The 15,310-nt window shown below is 50.3% G+C and overlaps 1 protein-coding gene across 1 annotated transcript in view; it reads left to right on the forward strand.

Moving 5' to 3' along the window:
* The window catches only part of LOC138291575 (uncharacterized), a 649,831-nt gene that overhangs the window by 539,040 nt on the left and 95,481 nt on the right, over positions 1–15,310 (forward strand). The window contains exon 15 of the mRNA XM_069230320.1: positions 2,979–3,393. Within this exon, the coding sequence (XP_069086421.1) occupies positions 2,979–3,393 (415 nt within the window). The remainder of the gene's footprint in view (positions 1–2,978; positions 3,394–15,310) is intronic.

The raw sequence follows: 15,310 nt of genomic DNA on the forward strand, positions 1-15,310 counted from the left end.
CAAGTGATCTATTCTGAAAAAAGATGTAAGCAAGTTTATGGCTGGTCCTCTCACTCCGACCTCATGAAGGCAATCAGTTAATCTAAGTGGCGAGATGGTATCAAAAGCTGCCGATAGATCCAGTAAAATAAATATTGCACCCCCACCCGAATCTACCTGTTTTCTGATTGCCTCGGTGGTCGCCAACAGGGCAGTTTCCATACTATAATGTTTCCGGAACCCATGTTGGGAACCATTGAGACAGCCATAAGTGGTCAGGAACGAGGTGAGCTCCTGATTTAAATGTTTCTCCAAGATTTTAGCTAGAGTGGGTAAAAGCACGATAGGTCGCAGATTCTTAAGGTCTTCGGAGTCCCCGTCAGGTTTTTTCTTTAAGGGGACAAGGATTGTTTCTTTCCATTCAGAAGGTTAAATGCCCCTTTCCAAAATCCCAGCATACAGTTTTTCCAGGGGACTTACCACTGAGTCGCAGATCCGCTGTAACACCCTAGGGGGGCAGGGGTCAGCTGGAGATCCCAAATGAATCCTGGATAAAAGGACCTTAATTAGTTCTGCAGAAAGTGGAGCAAAATGTTTTAGGATAGGGTGCTCCAGCTACTCTGGATAGAGATCCAGATCCCGGTCTCTCATCCTTTGTAGGGGGTCCTGGAAACCACTATGGATTTTAATAATTTTATCCTCAAAGAAACTAGCTACCCTATCAAAGAACAATCGTGAGTTATCTAGTCCTTGAGGCAACAACGGAGTGGAAAGGGACTTACCCGTTTTAAACAATTCCTGAGGGGAATTTGAGGCCTTTAGAATTTTCTGTGAAAAGTAGGCAATTTTCTCCTGTTTGATGGCCATTTTGTATTGATTTCTAATATCTCTTAATTTGATACTTTCTAATAGGGAAGGGTAAAGTTTCCATTTCCTTTCCTGTCTTCTGCAATCCCTTTGGATACACTTCAGCTCAGCGGAGAACCAAGGGGCAGAACTTCTTGTCCTCTCTGTGCGGTGGACAACCCTTAAGGAAGCCACCAGCTCAATAGCCTTTTAATCCAGGTGTTAAAAACAGAGATGGATAGTCCAGATGCAATCCGCCGCTCTATCTGCGTCTTCTCTAAAATGGCAGAGAGATCCTCACTCTTTATCTGATCCCATTTCCTGTACTTCAAAGTACCAGGATGGGAAAATTTATTACTGCCCTTCAAAATTATCCCAAAAGCAATAATGCTATGATTAGTCCAATCTAGTTGATTACAGTCCCCTATCTCCAGGGTATTAGATGTAGTAAAAATGCCATCCAGAGTGTGGCCAGCTTAGTGGGTGGGAGAACTAGCCATCTGGGACCATCCCAAACCTGACATAAAGTCTAAGAGAGTGGTAGTGTCATTATCCTCCCTGTTATCCAAGTGGAAGTTAAAGTCCCCAAGGATGATACTCTGATCTAATGTAGCTAGAGGTTTGATAATTTGCAGCCACATCTCCAAAAAACGATTTTTTGGTCCAGGAGGGTGGTAGAAAAGGAACCCTTCCAAGTTTGGTGCACTTCCTGATTTAATTCTGAAGTGAGCACCTTCACAGACCTCAGGGTTGTTAGGTAATGGAACAAGGCTACAACTCAATGAGTTTTTAAGGAGGATTGCCACCCCTCCTCCCCTTTTGTTCTGTCTATCCACTCTAACAGCCCCATATCCCATGGGTAAAACAGCCGCAAAGTCAGGATCTGAGTCATGTTTAGCCCAAGTCTCAGTAATGAACAAGCAGTCCAAGTTTTTATCTAATATTAGTTCCCCAATTTCGAGAATATGCTTGGGCAGAGACTGGGCATTTCTTAGTCCAAATTTAATAAGGGACTCTGAACTAGTACTTACTTCCTGCCGAAGAGACTGAAATCCAGACCCCTGGGAATGAGGCACCCAGGGGGTCCAAGCACACGCCTGGCAGCTCCAGCTGGACCTCGAGGGGGCGAGAGATAAAGGCATCTCCTCGCTACTTCTGCATAACTTGGTTCTAGATTCAATAGTTGAGGACCCGAATAATGTTTTACTTGCTTGGAGTTAGCCGCCCCAGCAGAGTTCCTAGTCCCTGGTCCCAGTTGGGCGCGGACGGGACAGACAGGCTTGCCTTAGGCGCGCCCGCTGCACGCGCCCGCTGCGCATCCGCGTCCTCATCTGGCAATTAAGGGCTGAAGTGCCCATGTGATTCCAAAAAAAGGGGTGTGGCGCCGTGCACATTTTAAAGCCGATCTTCTGTCCAAAATGGAAGTAAGAATGCCAAATGTCCCTTAGGGCTCTAATAGGCCCCTTCTGAAGATATAAGAACAAAGTATTAGCAGTATAAAAACACACTCTGTCTAACAAGCTAAAAACGAAATAATGCTTCCTAAATGCTTCATAAAAACAGAAATGACATACGAGGAGTAGAGCGAGAAGGTCAGTTTCCCCTTACTTGAATGGACTCCTGTACGGCACTCCCTTGCAGCCCGGACAGATGAGCACCCAGGATGTTGTGATCACCCACCTGCTTCACTGTGAGTACCCAAGTATCCTGGCCATTACGAGGGGCTGTGCACTCTTGGGGCCAACACCCTCATAAGGCTCGCCGATGGGGGTGTGAAGGGGGCACGAGTGCAGTAGAGGGTCGGCTGGGGCTGGATTGGTGGACGTCTGGCGCTGGGGGAACTTCACAGTCGGCGTGGACCTGGAACAACTTTGAGCTCCTGATGCGATACAACAGGGACTGCTTAGCCTGGACTGCCCGCTTAAGGACTGCTTTCCATTCACCACAGGCCACGATATAATATTGAACAGTTGTGCTGCGAGTACTATCACCCACCACAGGAATCCGCGGAGCCGTTGGCCTGAGGAAGCCATCAACACCCTGGTGGGTGTCAATAATGGTGAAAATAGGATGCAAGAGGGACCCCGAGATGAGCGAGGAGGCTGTTGTGGGTTCCTTGACACCACGCTTGGAGGCTTAACGCACCCACTCAGATGAGAGTTCTGGAGACCCTACCCTCCAAGACATTCTTCAGCGTATAATGGCCTCTCGCGAAGCCCTAGAAGGTAAAATTGATTCATTGGCGACGGACCTGACCATACTGCGAAATGTTCACCACCAGCTGGCGGAGAGGGTATCCACATCGGAGAAACCCACGCAGGAGAAACACATCAAAGAGGTTCTGCCAGGTGTATCTGATTCGACTGACAAATTGCGCATGTTGGAGCAGCAAATTCATGATCTGGTACAGAGGGCGGAAGATGCCGAAAATAGGTCCAGGGGTAATAATCTCTGTGTGATTGGACTACCGGAGCGCATAGAAGGGAAAATTATGATGGACTTTCTCGAACGCAGGCTCTGGGAGGCAATAGCAGGAGACGGACGTTCTCCATTTTTCGCCTTGGACAGGTGTGAAAAAGTAGCCTCTTTCTAGCATGGTTACCCCCATTTTTGGCCTGTTTGTCAGTGTGTTTGACTGCATCACTGGGATTCTGCTAGCCAGGACCCCGGAGCTAATGGTTTATAACCTGTTTGTCAGTATGTTTGACTGTTTTGTCAGTATGCTTGACTGTGTCACAGGGATCCTGCTAACCAGGACCCCAGTGCTTATGCTCTCTCAGTTCCCAAATATGTCACTACATACTGGTAACCCAGTATTTCATCCCAAATTGGCATACTGTTGTCCTCTTATAAGTCCCTAGTATATGGTGCCCTGGTACCCAGGGCATTGGAGTTCCAGAGGATCCCTATGGGCTGCAGCATTATTTTTGCCACCCATAGGGAGCCCATGTAAAGGCTTCTACAGGACTGCCATTGCAGCCTGCGTTAAAAGGTGCACGCACCCTTTCACAGCCATTTTCACTGCACCAGGTCACTTATAAGTCACCTATATGTCAGGCCTTCCAACCCTGAAGACTGTGTGCAAAATACCTGAGTGTGAGGGCACCCCTGCACTAGCAGAGGTGCCCCCACGTCGTCCAGGACCATTTTCCCAGACTTCATGAGTGCAGGGACGCCATTTTACGTGTGCACTGGACATAGGTCAATATGTATGTCCAGCTTCACAATGGTAACTCTGAGTATGGCCATGTAAGGTGTCTAACATCTGGGAATTGTACCCCAATGCTGATTGCAGTATTGGTTCTACAATTCCATGCCCTCTGGGGGCTCCACAGTGGACCCCCAGTACTGCTATGCCAGCCTTCTGAGGTTTTCCAGGCAGCCCCAGCTGCAGCAAACTCGCAGGCAGGTTTCTGCCCTCCTGGTGCTTGAGCAGCTCAGGCCCAGGAAGGCAGAACAAAGCATTTCCTTTGGTACAGGGGTATTACACCCTCTCCCTTTGGAAATAGCTGTTACAGGCATTGGAGGGGTGTCCTCCCAGAGCCTCTGGAAATGCTTTGAAGGGCACAGATGGTGCCCTCCTTGCATAAGCCAGTCTACACTGATTCAGGGACCCCCAATCTCTGCTCTGGCACGAAACTGGACAAAGGAGTGACCACTCCCCTGTCCATCACCACCCAGGGGTGATGCCCAGAGCTCCTCCAGAGTGTCCCTGGTGTTAGCCATCTTGGATTCCAAGGTGGTGGGGCACTCTGGGAGCATCTGAGTGGCCGGTGCCAGCAGGTGACGTCAGAGCCCTCCCCTGATAGGTGCTTACCTGTGTAGCTAGCCAATCCCCCTTTCAGGGCAATTTAGGGTCTCTCTCTCCTTGGTGTTTCCTCAGATTCGGATTGCAAGACTCCAGCAGGAACACTGAGCATCCTTTTCTTCATCTTCTACTGACAGAAACACAGCTGAACCCTCCAGGAACTCACTGCAACAAAGAAGCCAAGACAACTTCTGCAGCACTGTATCTTCAGCTCCTGCCAGCAACTGCAACTGTTTCCCGGTCGTGCATTCTCCGAGGACTGCCTGTCTTCAGCCTGCACCAGAAGTACCAAAGGAATCTCCAGTGGAGTGACAGAGTCACTTCCCTGCTTCAGCAGGCACTTCTCGCAGCAACGACCGGTGGCGTGGGTCCCGTCTCCAGACAACGAGTGTGGCTCCAGCAACACAGGAGGTGGGCTAAAGTGACCCCGAAAGTCCCAAGGTCCAGCTCTCCAACTTTGGTGGAGGTAAGAGCTTGCCTCCCCACGCAGGACAGCACCCCTGTGCACCGTGTGACTTGCAGTTGCCAAGGCTTTTGTGCAACCTTCCAAGAAGTTCTTCGTGCACAGCACAGCTTAGGCCCCCAGCACTCCATCCTGCAGCGCAGCTTCCTGAGTGGTTTTCTGGTGGCGTGGGATCCCTTTGTGTCATGCTGCGTGGGCCTCCATTTGCACCTTCTTTGTCCCCTTGCTGTGGGACTCATGTGCACGCTGCTGGGTCTTCTGCGGGCTCTCTGAGTTGCTGAGAGCCCTCTCTGTCTCCCTCTCATGGGTAGAGGCCACCAGGTCCCTCCTGGACCCGGGCAGCACCATTTTCCGCTAACCGCATGTTTTGCGTGTGCCAAGCCTTGTTGGCGAAATCCAGCCACGCAAACCAGACTGCAATCAGGGCGTGGGGCATCTTCTGCACCTACCAGGAACCGGCAGATGTCTTATTGGGTGCATAACTGACTTTGTCTTCTTACCAGTGGTTTTTCTTCTGCACCTTCATCCAGGTTAGCAGGGGCTCCTGTTCTTCCTGGACTCTTCAGTGCTTCTTGGACTTGGTCACCCTTCTTCCACAGGTCTTCAGGTCCAGGAATCCGTTGTTGGTGTCTTGCAGTCTCTTCTGGTTCTTGCATAATCTTCTATCACAACTTCTTGTATGTTTCAGGAAACTTACTGTGATTTACTTCTGTTTTCCTTGGCTCTGGGGTGGGTTCTATTTCTTACTTTTGGTGTTTTCTTAGACTTGCCTAGGTGCGAAATCGACTTTCGCATTCCACTATTTTAGTATATGGTTTGTGTTCCCCCTAGGCCCACTGCAACCTATTGTGATTTTCACTATTTGCACTGTTTTCTAACTTTTTACAGCTATTTCTGCATTCTAGTGTATATACTGTGTATAGTGTATATTACTTACCTCCTAAGGGAGTATAGTCTCTTTGGCATTGTGTCACTAAAAATAAAGTACCTTTATTTTTGTAACGCTGAGTATTTTCTTTCATGTGTGTGAGTACTGAGTGACTACAGTGGCACTGCATAAACTTTGCATGACTCCTAGATCAGCCTTGGCTGCTCAGCTACAGCTACCCCTAGACAGCCTGGTTTCTAGACACTGACTACATTTCACTAATAAGGGATAACTGGACCTGGTATAAGGTGTAATAAGTACCTTAGGTACCCACTACAAACCAGGCCAGCCTCCTTCAAGAGGGCACACAGAGACCCAGCGCGCCCTCCTCCACCAGGAGCTCCACCGTGCCCGGTTATAGCAAGACTGTTACATTTTAATGACAGAGATTACCTTCTGGGACAGGCGAAGAAGAAAAGGCTTTTTGCGAGAGGTGTAGAAACAGAGATCTACCTTCAGAGAGGCTAAACTAAAATTACGAGTTGGGCATACAGTGCGGTATGATGTTTCCGCCCACCTTCGCGTGGTGGGCACTATTCTTTCAATCCCTGGAAGCTGTATGGCAATGGATAGACACTCACCTGTGGACTGGAACAGACTCCGAATCAGGTAAAAGCTCCCAACAGAAACATACACGACCACGATTATCAGCCTAAAAGCAGGCCATCTACCCCTTCCAGAGTAGAGGTACAACATGAATGCCAAAAGGTGATAGAGGCACTGGCCTCTCTGAGACGTCGAGACCAGAGCCCAACCCCAAAACGTTGCGAGGAGGTGGACCATTCGGAGTCAGATCGGGACTCCCCCTCAAATGTCAGAAGATGCCGTCCAGAGGTGACACCAGTTACCTCGGATTGTATCATATGACTTTCACCCCCAGGATCTATGTGCGTCTCGGACTCACACTTTGAATAGATGTGTGCCTGCCCAGCAATGCCCAAGACTTGGGAAAGATTTGCAGAGAGGTTAATGAATTGTGGCACCAGGAAAGGTGACATTCAAGAAATCCTAAAATTGGTGGTGGGGGGGGGGGGGGGGGGGGAGAAAGCAATTATGCTTGGGATGGATTAATGGACACACGGGTGGGATTGGGGTGGAGGAGGAGAGTGAGGAGGGACACAGTTCTGATGTGAAGGTATGGCTGCACTCTAAACTTATAAATTCATATCATGGAACATTTGGGGTATGCATATGATAAAAAGATATAAGGTCTTCTCCTATTTGCAGAGGCGAGGTGTCCACGTGGCGATGCTCCAAGAAACTCATCTAAAGGGAGGGCTATAAAGAAACGGTGGAGGGGACAGGTATAATATACCACCTTCTCAGCTTATGCCAGAGGCTACCCTAATTTGGATACGAGCTGGGGTCCTGTTCCATTCCGTGGACAGCCTCATCAACCCAGACGGGCACTTTCTTGCTGTGGCCAGGACCTGACCCTAATTAATGTTTACACACCAAATACAGACCAAGGGTCATTTTTTGCAAAACTTACTGAACAACTGGCCCCACATCTGATACAATCGATACTTTTGGGAGGGGACTTTAATTGTGGACCTGACCCCTGCATGGGCTGATCCCACCCTCTACTGAACGATTCCCTGATAACGAGAGTGGCACGTCATTTTACAACCTGGCAAATGCGATGGGGGCTAATAGATGCTTGGCGTAGAGTATAACCGCAAACCCACGACTACTTGTATTTTTCCCATTTACATGACTTACATGTAGGCCTGGATTCCTTCCTTTGTTCTCCAGACATGTTCATCCACACTCATGAAGTCGAATACCTGGCCCGCACCATTTCAAATCACAACCCCATTCTGTTCTCTCTGAAATGGGGCCGCACTCTTCCCTGTATCCTCATGTGGAAATTAAAACCTGAATAATTAGAACATTCACACTACCAATAAGCAGTAAGACAACCTATTGATAACCTTTTCATCGAAAACACTGCTACAGCTAGCAACCCATTGGTAGAATGGGATGCTTTTAATGTACTGCTGAGGGGGAGATGCAGAGGAATCAGTTGGGGTACAACGAATGTTGCTGAGGGATACCATAGCAGCAGAAGGTAAACTGAGGGAGGAGGAAAAGAATAGGCCAGGGCATCCAGACCTCCATTACAGACTATTAGAATTGAAAGAGACAGTAGCGGACCAAGTAGAGCGGCTTTGCTGCTTTGATCATAAGAAATATGTGTCCCAGGGCCAAGCGGAGAGAAATCAATCAATCAATCAATTTGTAAAGCACGCTACATACTCGTGAGGGTTTCAAGGCGCGGGGGGGAATGAGGTTGCTGCTACTGCTCGAAGAGCCAAGTCTTGAGTAGTTTTCTGAAGGAAAGAAGGTCCTGGGTCTGTTGTAGATCTGGTGGGACGGTGTTCCAGGTCTTGGCGGCGAGGTACGAAAATGATCTGCCGCCGGAGGATTTGCATCGGATGCGGGTGACGGAGGCGAGGGAGAGGTTAGCGGAGCAGAGATGCCGGGTGGGGGTGTAGAAGCTGAGTCTGTTGTTCAGGTATGATGGTCCGGTGTTGTGGAGTGCCTTGTGTGCATGGGTGAGGAGCTTGAAGGTGATCCTCTTGTTGACGGGGAGCCAGTGAAGGTCTCTTAGGTGGGGGGTGATGTGGCAGTGGCGAGGGATGATGAGGATGATTCGGGCAGAGGCGTTTTGGATGCGTTGGAGGAGTTTGGATGAGATACCGGTGTAGAGGGCGTTGCCGTAGTCGAGTCTGCTGCTGACGAGGGCCTGGGTTACTGTTTTTCTTGTTTATTGGGATCCATTTGTAAATTCTGCGAAGCATGTGGAGGGTGTTGTAGCAGGAGGAGGAGATGGCGCTGACCTGCTTTGACATGGAGAGTGAGGAGTTGAGGGTGAAGCCGAGGTTTTGTGCGCTGTCGGTGGGTGTCGGTGGGGGACCCAGCGTGGACGGCCACCATCAGGCGGAGGGGGTGCGCCCAAGGATGAGGACCTCTGTTTTGTCCGAGTTCAGTTTTAGCCGGCTGTCTCTCATCCAGTTGGCGATGGCTTTTAGTCCCTCGTGGAGGTTGCTTTTGGCGGTGTGCGGGTCCTTGGTGAGAGAGAGGATGAGTTGGGTGTCGTCGGCATAGGAGATGATGTTGAGGTTGTGCTGACGGGCCACTTGTGCGAGGGGGGCCATGTACATGTTGAACAGCGTCAGGCTGATGGATGAGCCCTGGGGTATGCCGCAGATGATGTTGAAGGCTTTGGATTGGTACGGGGAGGCGGACTCTTTGGGTTCTGCCGGCGAGGAAGGATGCAGTCCATTCGAGGGTCTGGTCCTGGATTCCTGCGGCGTGGAGGTGGGATTTTAGGGTGTGGTGACATACGGTGTCAAAGGCGGCTGATAGGTCTAGGAGGATGAGGGCTGATGTTTCTCCATTGTCGAGGTCGCTTCTGATGTCATCTGTGGCGGCAAGGAGGGCGGTTTCAGTGCTGTGGTTGCATCTGAAGCCGGACTGGGAGGGGTCGAGGATGTTGTTGTCTTCGAGGTACCGAGCGAGCTGAGTGTTGACGATTTTCTCGATGACCTTCGCCGGGAACGGGAGCAGAGAGATGGGCCGGAAGTTTTTCAGGTTCTTGGGGTCCGCCTTTGGTTTCTTGAGAAGGGCGTTGATTTCGGCGTGTTTCCAGCTGTCCGGGAATCTTGCAGTTTCGAAGGAGATGTTGATGGCTTTCCGTAGGTGTGGTGCGATGGCCGTGTCTGCTTTGTTGAAGATGTGGTGTGGGCAGGGGTCTGATGGTGATCCGGAGTCGATGGAGTTCATGGTCTTGCGGGTTTCGTCATCGCTGATGTTGGTCCAGGAGGTCAGTCGGCTGGAGCGGGTGTGTGGAGTTCGTGGTGGGTGGGGTAGGAGCATCTGGAGTGTGAGGGGAGTTGAAGCCGTCGTGGATGCCCGTGAGTTTTCGGTGGAAGGTGGTTGCTAGGGCGTCGCATAGTTCTTGGGAGGGGTTGATGGCGTTGACGGTGGCGTTTGGTTTGGAGAGTTCTTTTACAATGCTGAAAAGTTCTTAGTCGTGGGCATTGTTTTCTAGGCGGGTTTTGAAGGAGGATCTTTTTGCTAGCCTGATGAGTTGGTGGTGTTTGCGTGTGGCATCCTTGAGTGCCGTGTGGTTGTCTGGAGTGCGTTCGAGTAGCCATATTTGCTTGAGTTTTCGGCAGTGGTGTTTGGAGGCTTGGAGGTCGTCGGTGAACCAGGTGGCTTTTTTGTTGATGTGGTTGTTGGAGGGTTTTCTGTGTGGAGCAAAGCGGTCGGCGTAGTCAGTGATCCACAGCTTGAGGTTGTGTGCCGCGATGTCAGGATCCGTGGGGTTGACGTGCGGTTTCTGGGCTAGGGCGTTGGTTAGTTGAAGTTCGGTGACTTTGCCCCATCGGCGGCGTGGTGGTTGTTCAGTGAGGTGGTGTTCTGTCTGTTTCTTCAAGGTGAAGTGGATGCAGTGGTGGTCGGTCCAGTAGAGTTTGGTGGTATGGTTGAAGGTGACGTGGTTGCTTGTGGAGAAGATGTGGTCAAGGGTGTGACCAGCTGTGTGGGTGGGTGTGTTCACGAGCTGTGTGAAGCCGAGGTTGGCGAGGTTTTCGGTCAGGGTGGTGGAGTTGGTGTCATTGTTGTTTTTGAGGTAAAAGTTCAGGTCCCCGAGGAGGATGTAGTCCGTGGAGGCGAGTGTGTGGGTGCTGGCCAGGTCGGCGATGGCGTTGCTGAAAGGTGCCCTGGGGGTCTATAGATGAGTGTTCCTCTGAGCGTGGAGTTGGGGTCAGTGCGGACATGGAAGTGAAGGAGTTCGGCGGCACTGAAGGAGTCGTCCAGGGTGGTTTTGACTTCGAGGGTGGCTTTATGGACGATGGCTATGCCTCCTCCGGTTCTGTTGGTGCGGTCTCGGCGAGTGACTTTGTATCCGTTCGGGATGGCTACGGCGTTGTCGGGTGCTGAGGAGTCGTTCCACCAAGTTTTGGTTAGAAAGGCCACGTCTGGGGAGGTGGAGTTGAGCAGGTCCCAGACTTCGATGCCGTGCTTGTGTGCTGAGCGGGTGTTGAGGAGTATGCAATGGAGGTGGTTGGTCTTGATCCTAGGAGGTATGTGGGCTCTGTTGCAGGTGAAGCTGCAGTTGTGGCAGGAGAATGGTCCGTGCATGCTCTTTGGAGAGGCCTGGAAGCAGGTGGTGTCTCGGCTGGTGTTGAGTGCGAGGAGAGTGTCGGCGTTGTAGCGAATGCTGGCTGGGTGGCTGTTGCTTGGGCCAGGGGTTCTGGCACTGGGCGCGGTCCAGACGGGCGCAGATGGGCTTGCCGCGCGCGCCAGTGGCGCGCCCGCGCCGCGGCTGCCATAAGAGGAGGGGAGGGTGGGAGTGGCAGCTGGGAGGCGGGAGGGCCTGGCGAATGAGGGGGTTGGGGAGAGGGGCCGCAGGGGACGCAGCGGCGGGAAGGGGAAAAGGAGTCAGCAGGAACGGTGAGAAGGAGGGGGGAGGCGGGAGGGGCCCAGGGGACGCAGAGGCGGGAATGGGAAAAGGAGTCAGCAGGAACGGTGAGAAGGAGGGGGAAGATAAGATGGGTAAGCTGCTTGCGTGGCTAGCATCACCGACTAAGAGCGGGTCAATCATTGTGGAAGTACAGACAGACATGAGGAACAGACTTTACAGACAGGGGTACATTAATGCGCATTTCATGCAATATTCTGAGACACTTTATAAAAACGCCCTCCATTATGATATAGAGGCCACCCATGAGTTCTTGGACCAGGTGCCACTCACTACACTTGTGTGGGAGGCGGCAGGAAAATTGGAGGGGGGTATCACACTGCAGGAAATTAAAAGTGCCATTAAGGAACTAGCTAGGGGTAAGACACTGGGAACAGATGGATTCCCCGTTGCGTTTTATGCCACTTATTCTGACCTATTGGCCCTGTGTCACCTTATACATAGCTGCAAAAAGGACTATTGCCGGCCACGACAAGGGAAGCCCTAGTTACACCCTTTTTAAAAACCTGGTAAAGCGTCAACTGAGTGTGATGCATATAGGCCCTTATCCATGCTGAATTTGGACTATAAGATCCTTAGCAGAATTTTGGCAACGTGCCTCCTCCCACACATGGCGCACCTGGTACACCCTGACCAGGCACGATTTATTCCTGGATGGAATACGGCTGTTAATATCAGTCGATTGTTGGCTGTCATGACGGATCCCTCCTACGAAAAGACTAAGGTCGGGGTATTGGCATTCAATACTGAGAAAGCATTTGACAGTCTTGAATGGTGCTTTCTTTATGATGTGATGGCACGCATGGGAATATGCACAGATTATATAGTATGGGTACAATTACTATATACTGTCCCTGTGGCTAGGGTCCACACCAGTTGATCAATTTCTGCAAGTTATGCAGTCGAGCGGGGTACCAGACAGGGCTGTTCCCTATCTCCGCTGTGGTTCGCGTTAACTATGGAGCCATTAGCGACCATGGCTCGTGAGGGAGGTGGTGGCCGAGGGATACGAGCAGGTGGAGTGTGTCACTGCATAGCCTTGTATGTTGAGGATCTGATTATTTTCCTTGGAAACATGCAGAGTGACCTATCAGGCGCTCGACTCCTGTTGTCCAGGTTCGGAGCTCTTTCGGGTCTCGGAGTGAACTGGCAGAAGTCCCGCCTCTTCCCTCTGTCACCCACCTGCGAATCCCCATCCGATCTGGGTGTGTTACTTTGGGAACCACGGTGTCTCTCTTATTTGGGTATTAAAATATACCATGATATACACAATATTCTAGACGGCAACATGGAGCATGCTGTTCATTCCATCCAAGCGAATATGGCCTTCTGGCAGACGCGCCCCTGTCACTTGCTAGCAGGGTGGCTCTCCTTAAAATGATAGTCTTGCCGCGACTACTGTACTATTTTACAGTCTTGCCAGTATGGATACGCAAGTCCACATTTAAGGAATTCGATACCCTAGCGACGTCATTTCGCTGGGCAACTAACGGAAAATTAGTGGCTTTAGCCGAATTACAGTGGCTGTCGATGGATGGTGGGCTTGCAGTACCTGACTTTGAGTCTTATTATCTTGCCGCACAGCTCCAATGGTTTACACAGTGGCTGGCGAGTAGACAAGCCCCCAGAGTGTTGGTGAGGCCCTTTCCCCCCTCACTGACAAGACTGATAGAAGTCTTATGGAGAACTCGACAATCTAGGGGGGGTTGACATTCCTGAACTGAGGGTAATCATTAAGTGCTGGACACGATTCCTGCGTAAACCTAAGACAAAAGCCCCTTACTCCCCAGAATTCCCTTTATTGTTCTTGCGGGCACTACCACATATGGGTAACTGGGAAGGGTTAACCACCTGGATCGAAGCAGGAGTGCCAACAGTCAGTAGCCTTTTTAAGGGCAGTACTTTACTCCCCTTTGAGGACCTGGCCAGAGGACATTTTCTATTGCACGCATCAGTCACCGCAGCCATTCGCCACCATTGCGGAGCAGGCCTAGATGAGCCCAAATTACAGACTACCAGCCAATAACTGTCGGTCTCACCAGGTACACTGAAGGCAATCACAAATCTCTATAGTAGAATATGGGCAGATACAACGTACCCCTTAGAATTGCTGAAAAATGGAAAGATGATTTGGGGACCCACATACCAGACAAAACCTGGGAAATTATATTAGAAATAACCCCGAAGGACTCAAGAAATGCTCAATTCAAATTGATAAACTTCTTCATATTACATAGAGCATATCTGACTCCAGGGCGGATCAACAGGCATTTCGATACAATGGGTGCAGGATGTCCAAGATGTGGAGAAATTCAAACGCATGTTATGGGACTGTCTGCAACCTGGGGCATATTGGGATGAGGTGTCTCACACTGTAGCAGACATTATAGATAAGGAAGTCCCTTGTACGCTAAGCAATTGTTTATTGGGATGTTTTCCTCAAACACCTAAGACAAAGGTAACCAGCAGGTTCCAGGATCTGGCCTATGTCCTTGCGAAGAGAGAAATTACCATGAACTGGAACAAGCCAAACGGCCCCAAAGTACTTAGGTGGTGTAGGGAACTGGAGACATGGGCAGCCTACGAAGGAGACTCTCTACTCGGAGAGGCCAAGAGAGGGTTGAGACCACTAGAAACGGCGAGGGCATGGGAGGCATCATTGGGTAGCCTGGAAGAGCTGACCCATAGATCCTCAGACTCATCTCTGAACTGACCACAGCACATACCTCATAGGCGGGGGATTGATCAATAAGTATGCAACCACGCTTTGCTGACATTTAGGACATGCCCCCTCCTCCACTATTTCAATAATCTCACATGGACATGGCACACCACATTCCAACGCATATTACACTTGACTCGCTAGGGATGAACTGTTGAGTAGTAGATCATTAATAAAGATTTTATCATTTTGTGTTTGAACACTGAAAATATGCAGAACAGATGTGTATTGTAAGATTCATGTGATGCCAAATATGAGTCATACCTGCTAATAAAAATTCTGTAAAAAAAAAAAAAAAAAAAGACGGCGGCGGTTTCTTCTGTGGGCATGACAGGCCATGTGGTTAGCACTACTTCAGTTTGGACCTAGATATACGGCTGAGAATAGTTCAAGCATTCCATCCATCACTTTTTTAATGCTTTAGTGTGTCACCCTAAGTGGACGGGTATGCCTAGGCGTTGGTCCCATGCACCCTGTGTCACTGGAATCAAGCTGATGAGTCCTAGCTAGGGCAAAGCCGGTCCTGGGTTGCTTGTATACCGGGTCCGGGAGGACCTAGCTGCGCAGATTAGTCTGGACTGTTCCCACTGGAGCAGGGTCAAGACGGATTTGCATATGGCTGGGTCTAAACTGTGGGGCATGGGTGCAGCGGAGTGATTACTGGTGGCTGAAAGTAGTTCAAGTATTCCATCACTTTCTTTGTATACTTTAGTCGATCCTCAGGAGGGCACGGTGTCCACTGTCATGCTCTCCAGTCACGGATAAATTCAATAATTTTAAATGGTCCATAGTTTTGCGTAGTTGTTGTGGGTCACTATGTATTCCCCCATAATATAATTAGGGTTCAGTCAGTTAGTTTTGCTTAACCCCTTATATCACCAGGGGTGTAACTAGATAAGCAGGCCATATTACTCAAAACCTTTTTCTTTATTAACAAAGGGCAGAGGATCATGGTTACGTCTGCCAGGACAGATACCTAGGCCCTCATTCTGACCTTGGCGGGCGGCGGAGGCCGCGGTCGTTATCCCCATTGGAGCACCGCCGGCTTGTCGGCGGTGCTCCCGCGGTCCTCC

The sequence above is a fragment of the Pleurodeles waltl genome, chromosome 1_1 (genome assembly GCF_031143425.1).
Source record: "Pleurodeles waltl isolate 20211129_DDA chromosome 1_1, aPleWal1.hap1.20221129, whole genome shotgun sequence".
Taxonomy (NCBI): domain Eukaryota; kingdom Metazoa; phylum Chordata; class Amphibia; order Caudata; family Salamandridae; genus Pleurodeles; species Pleurodeles waltl.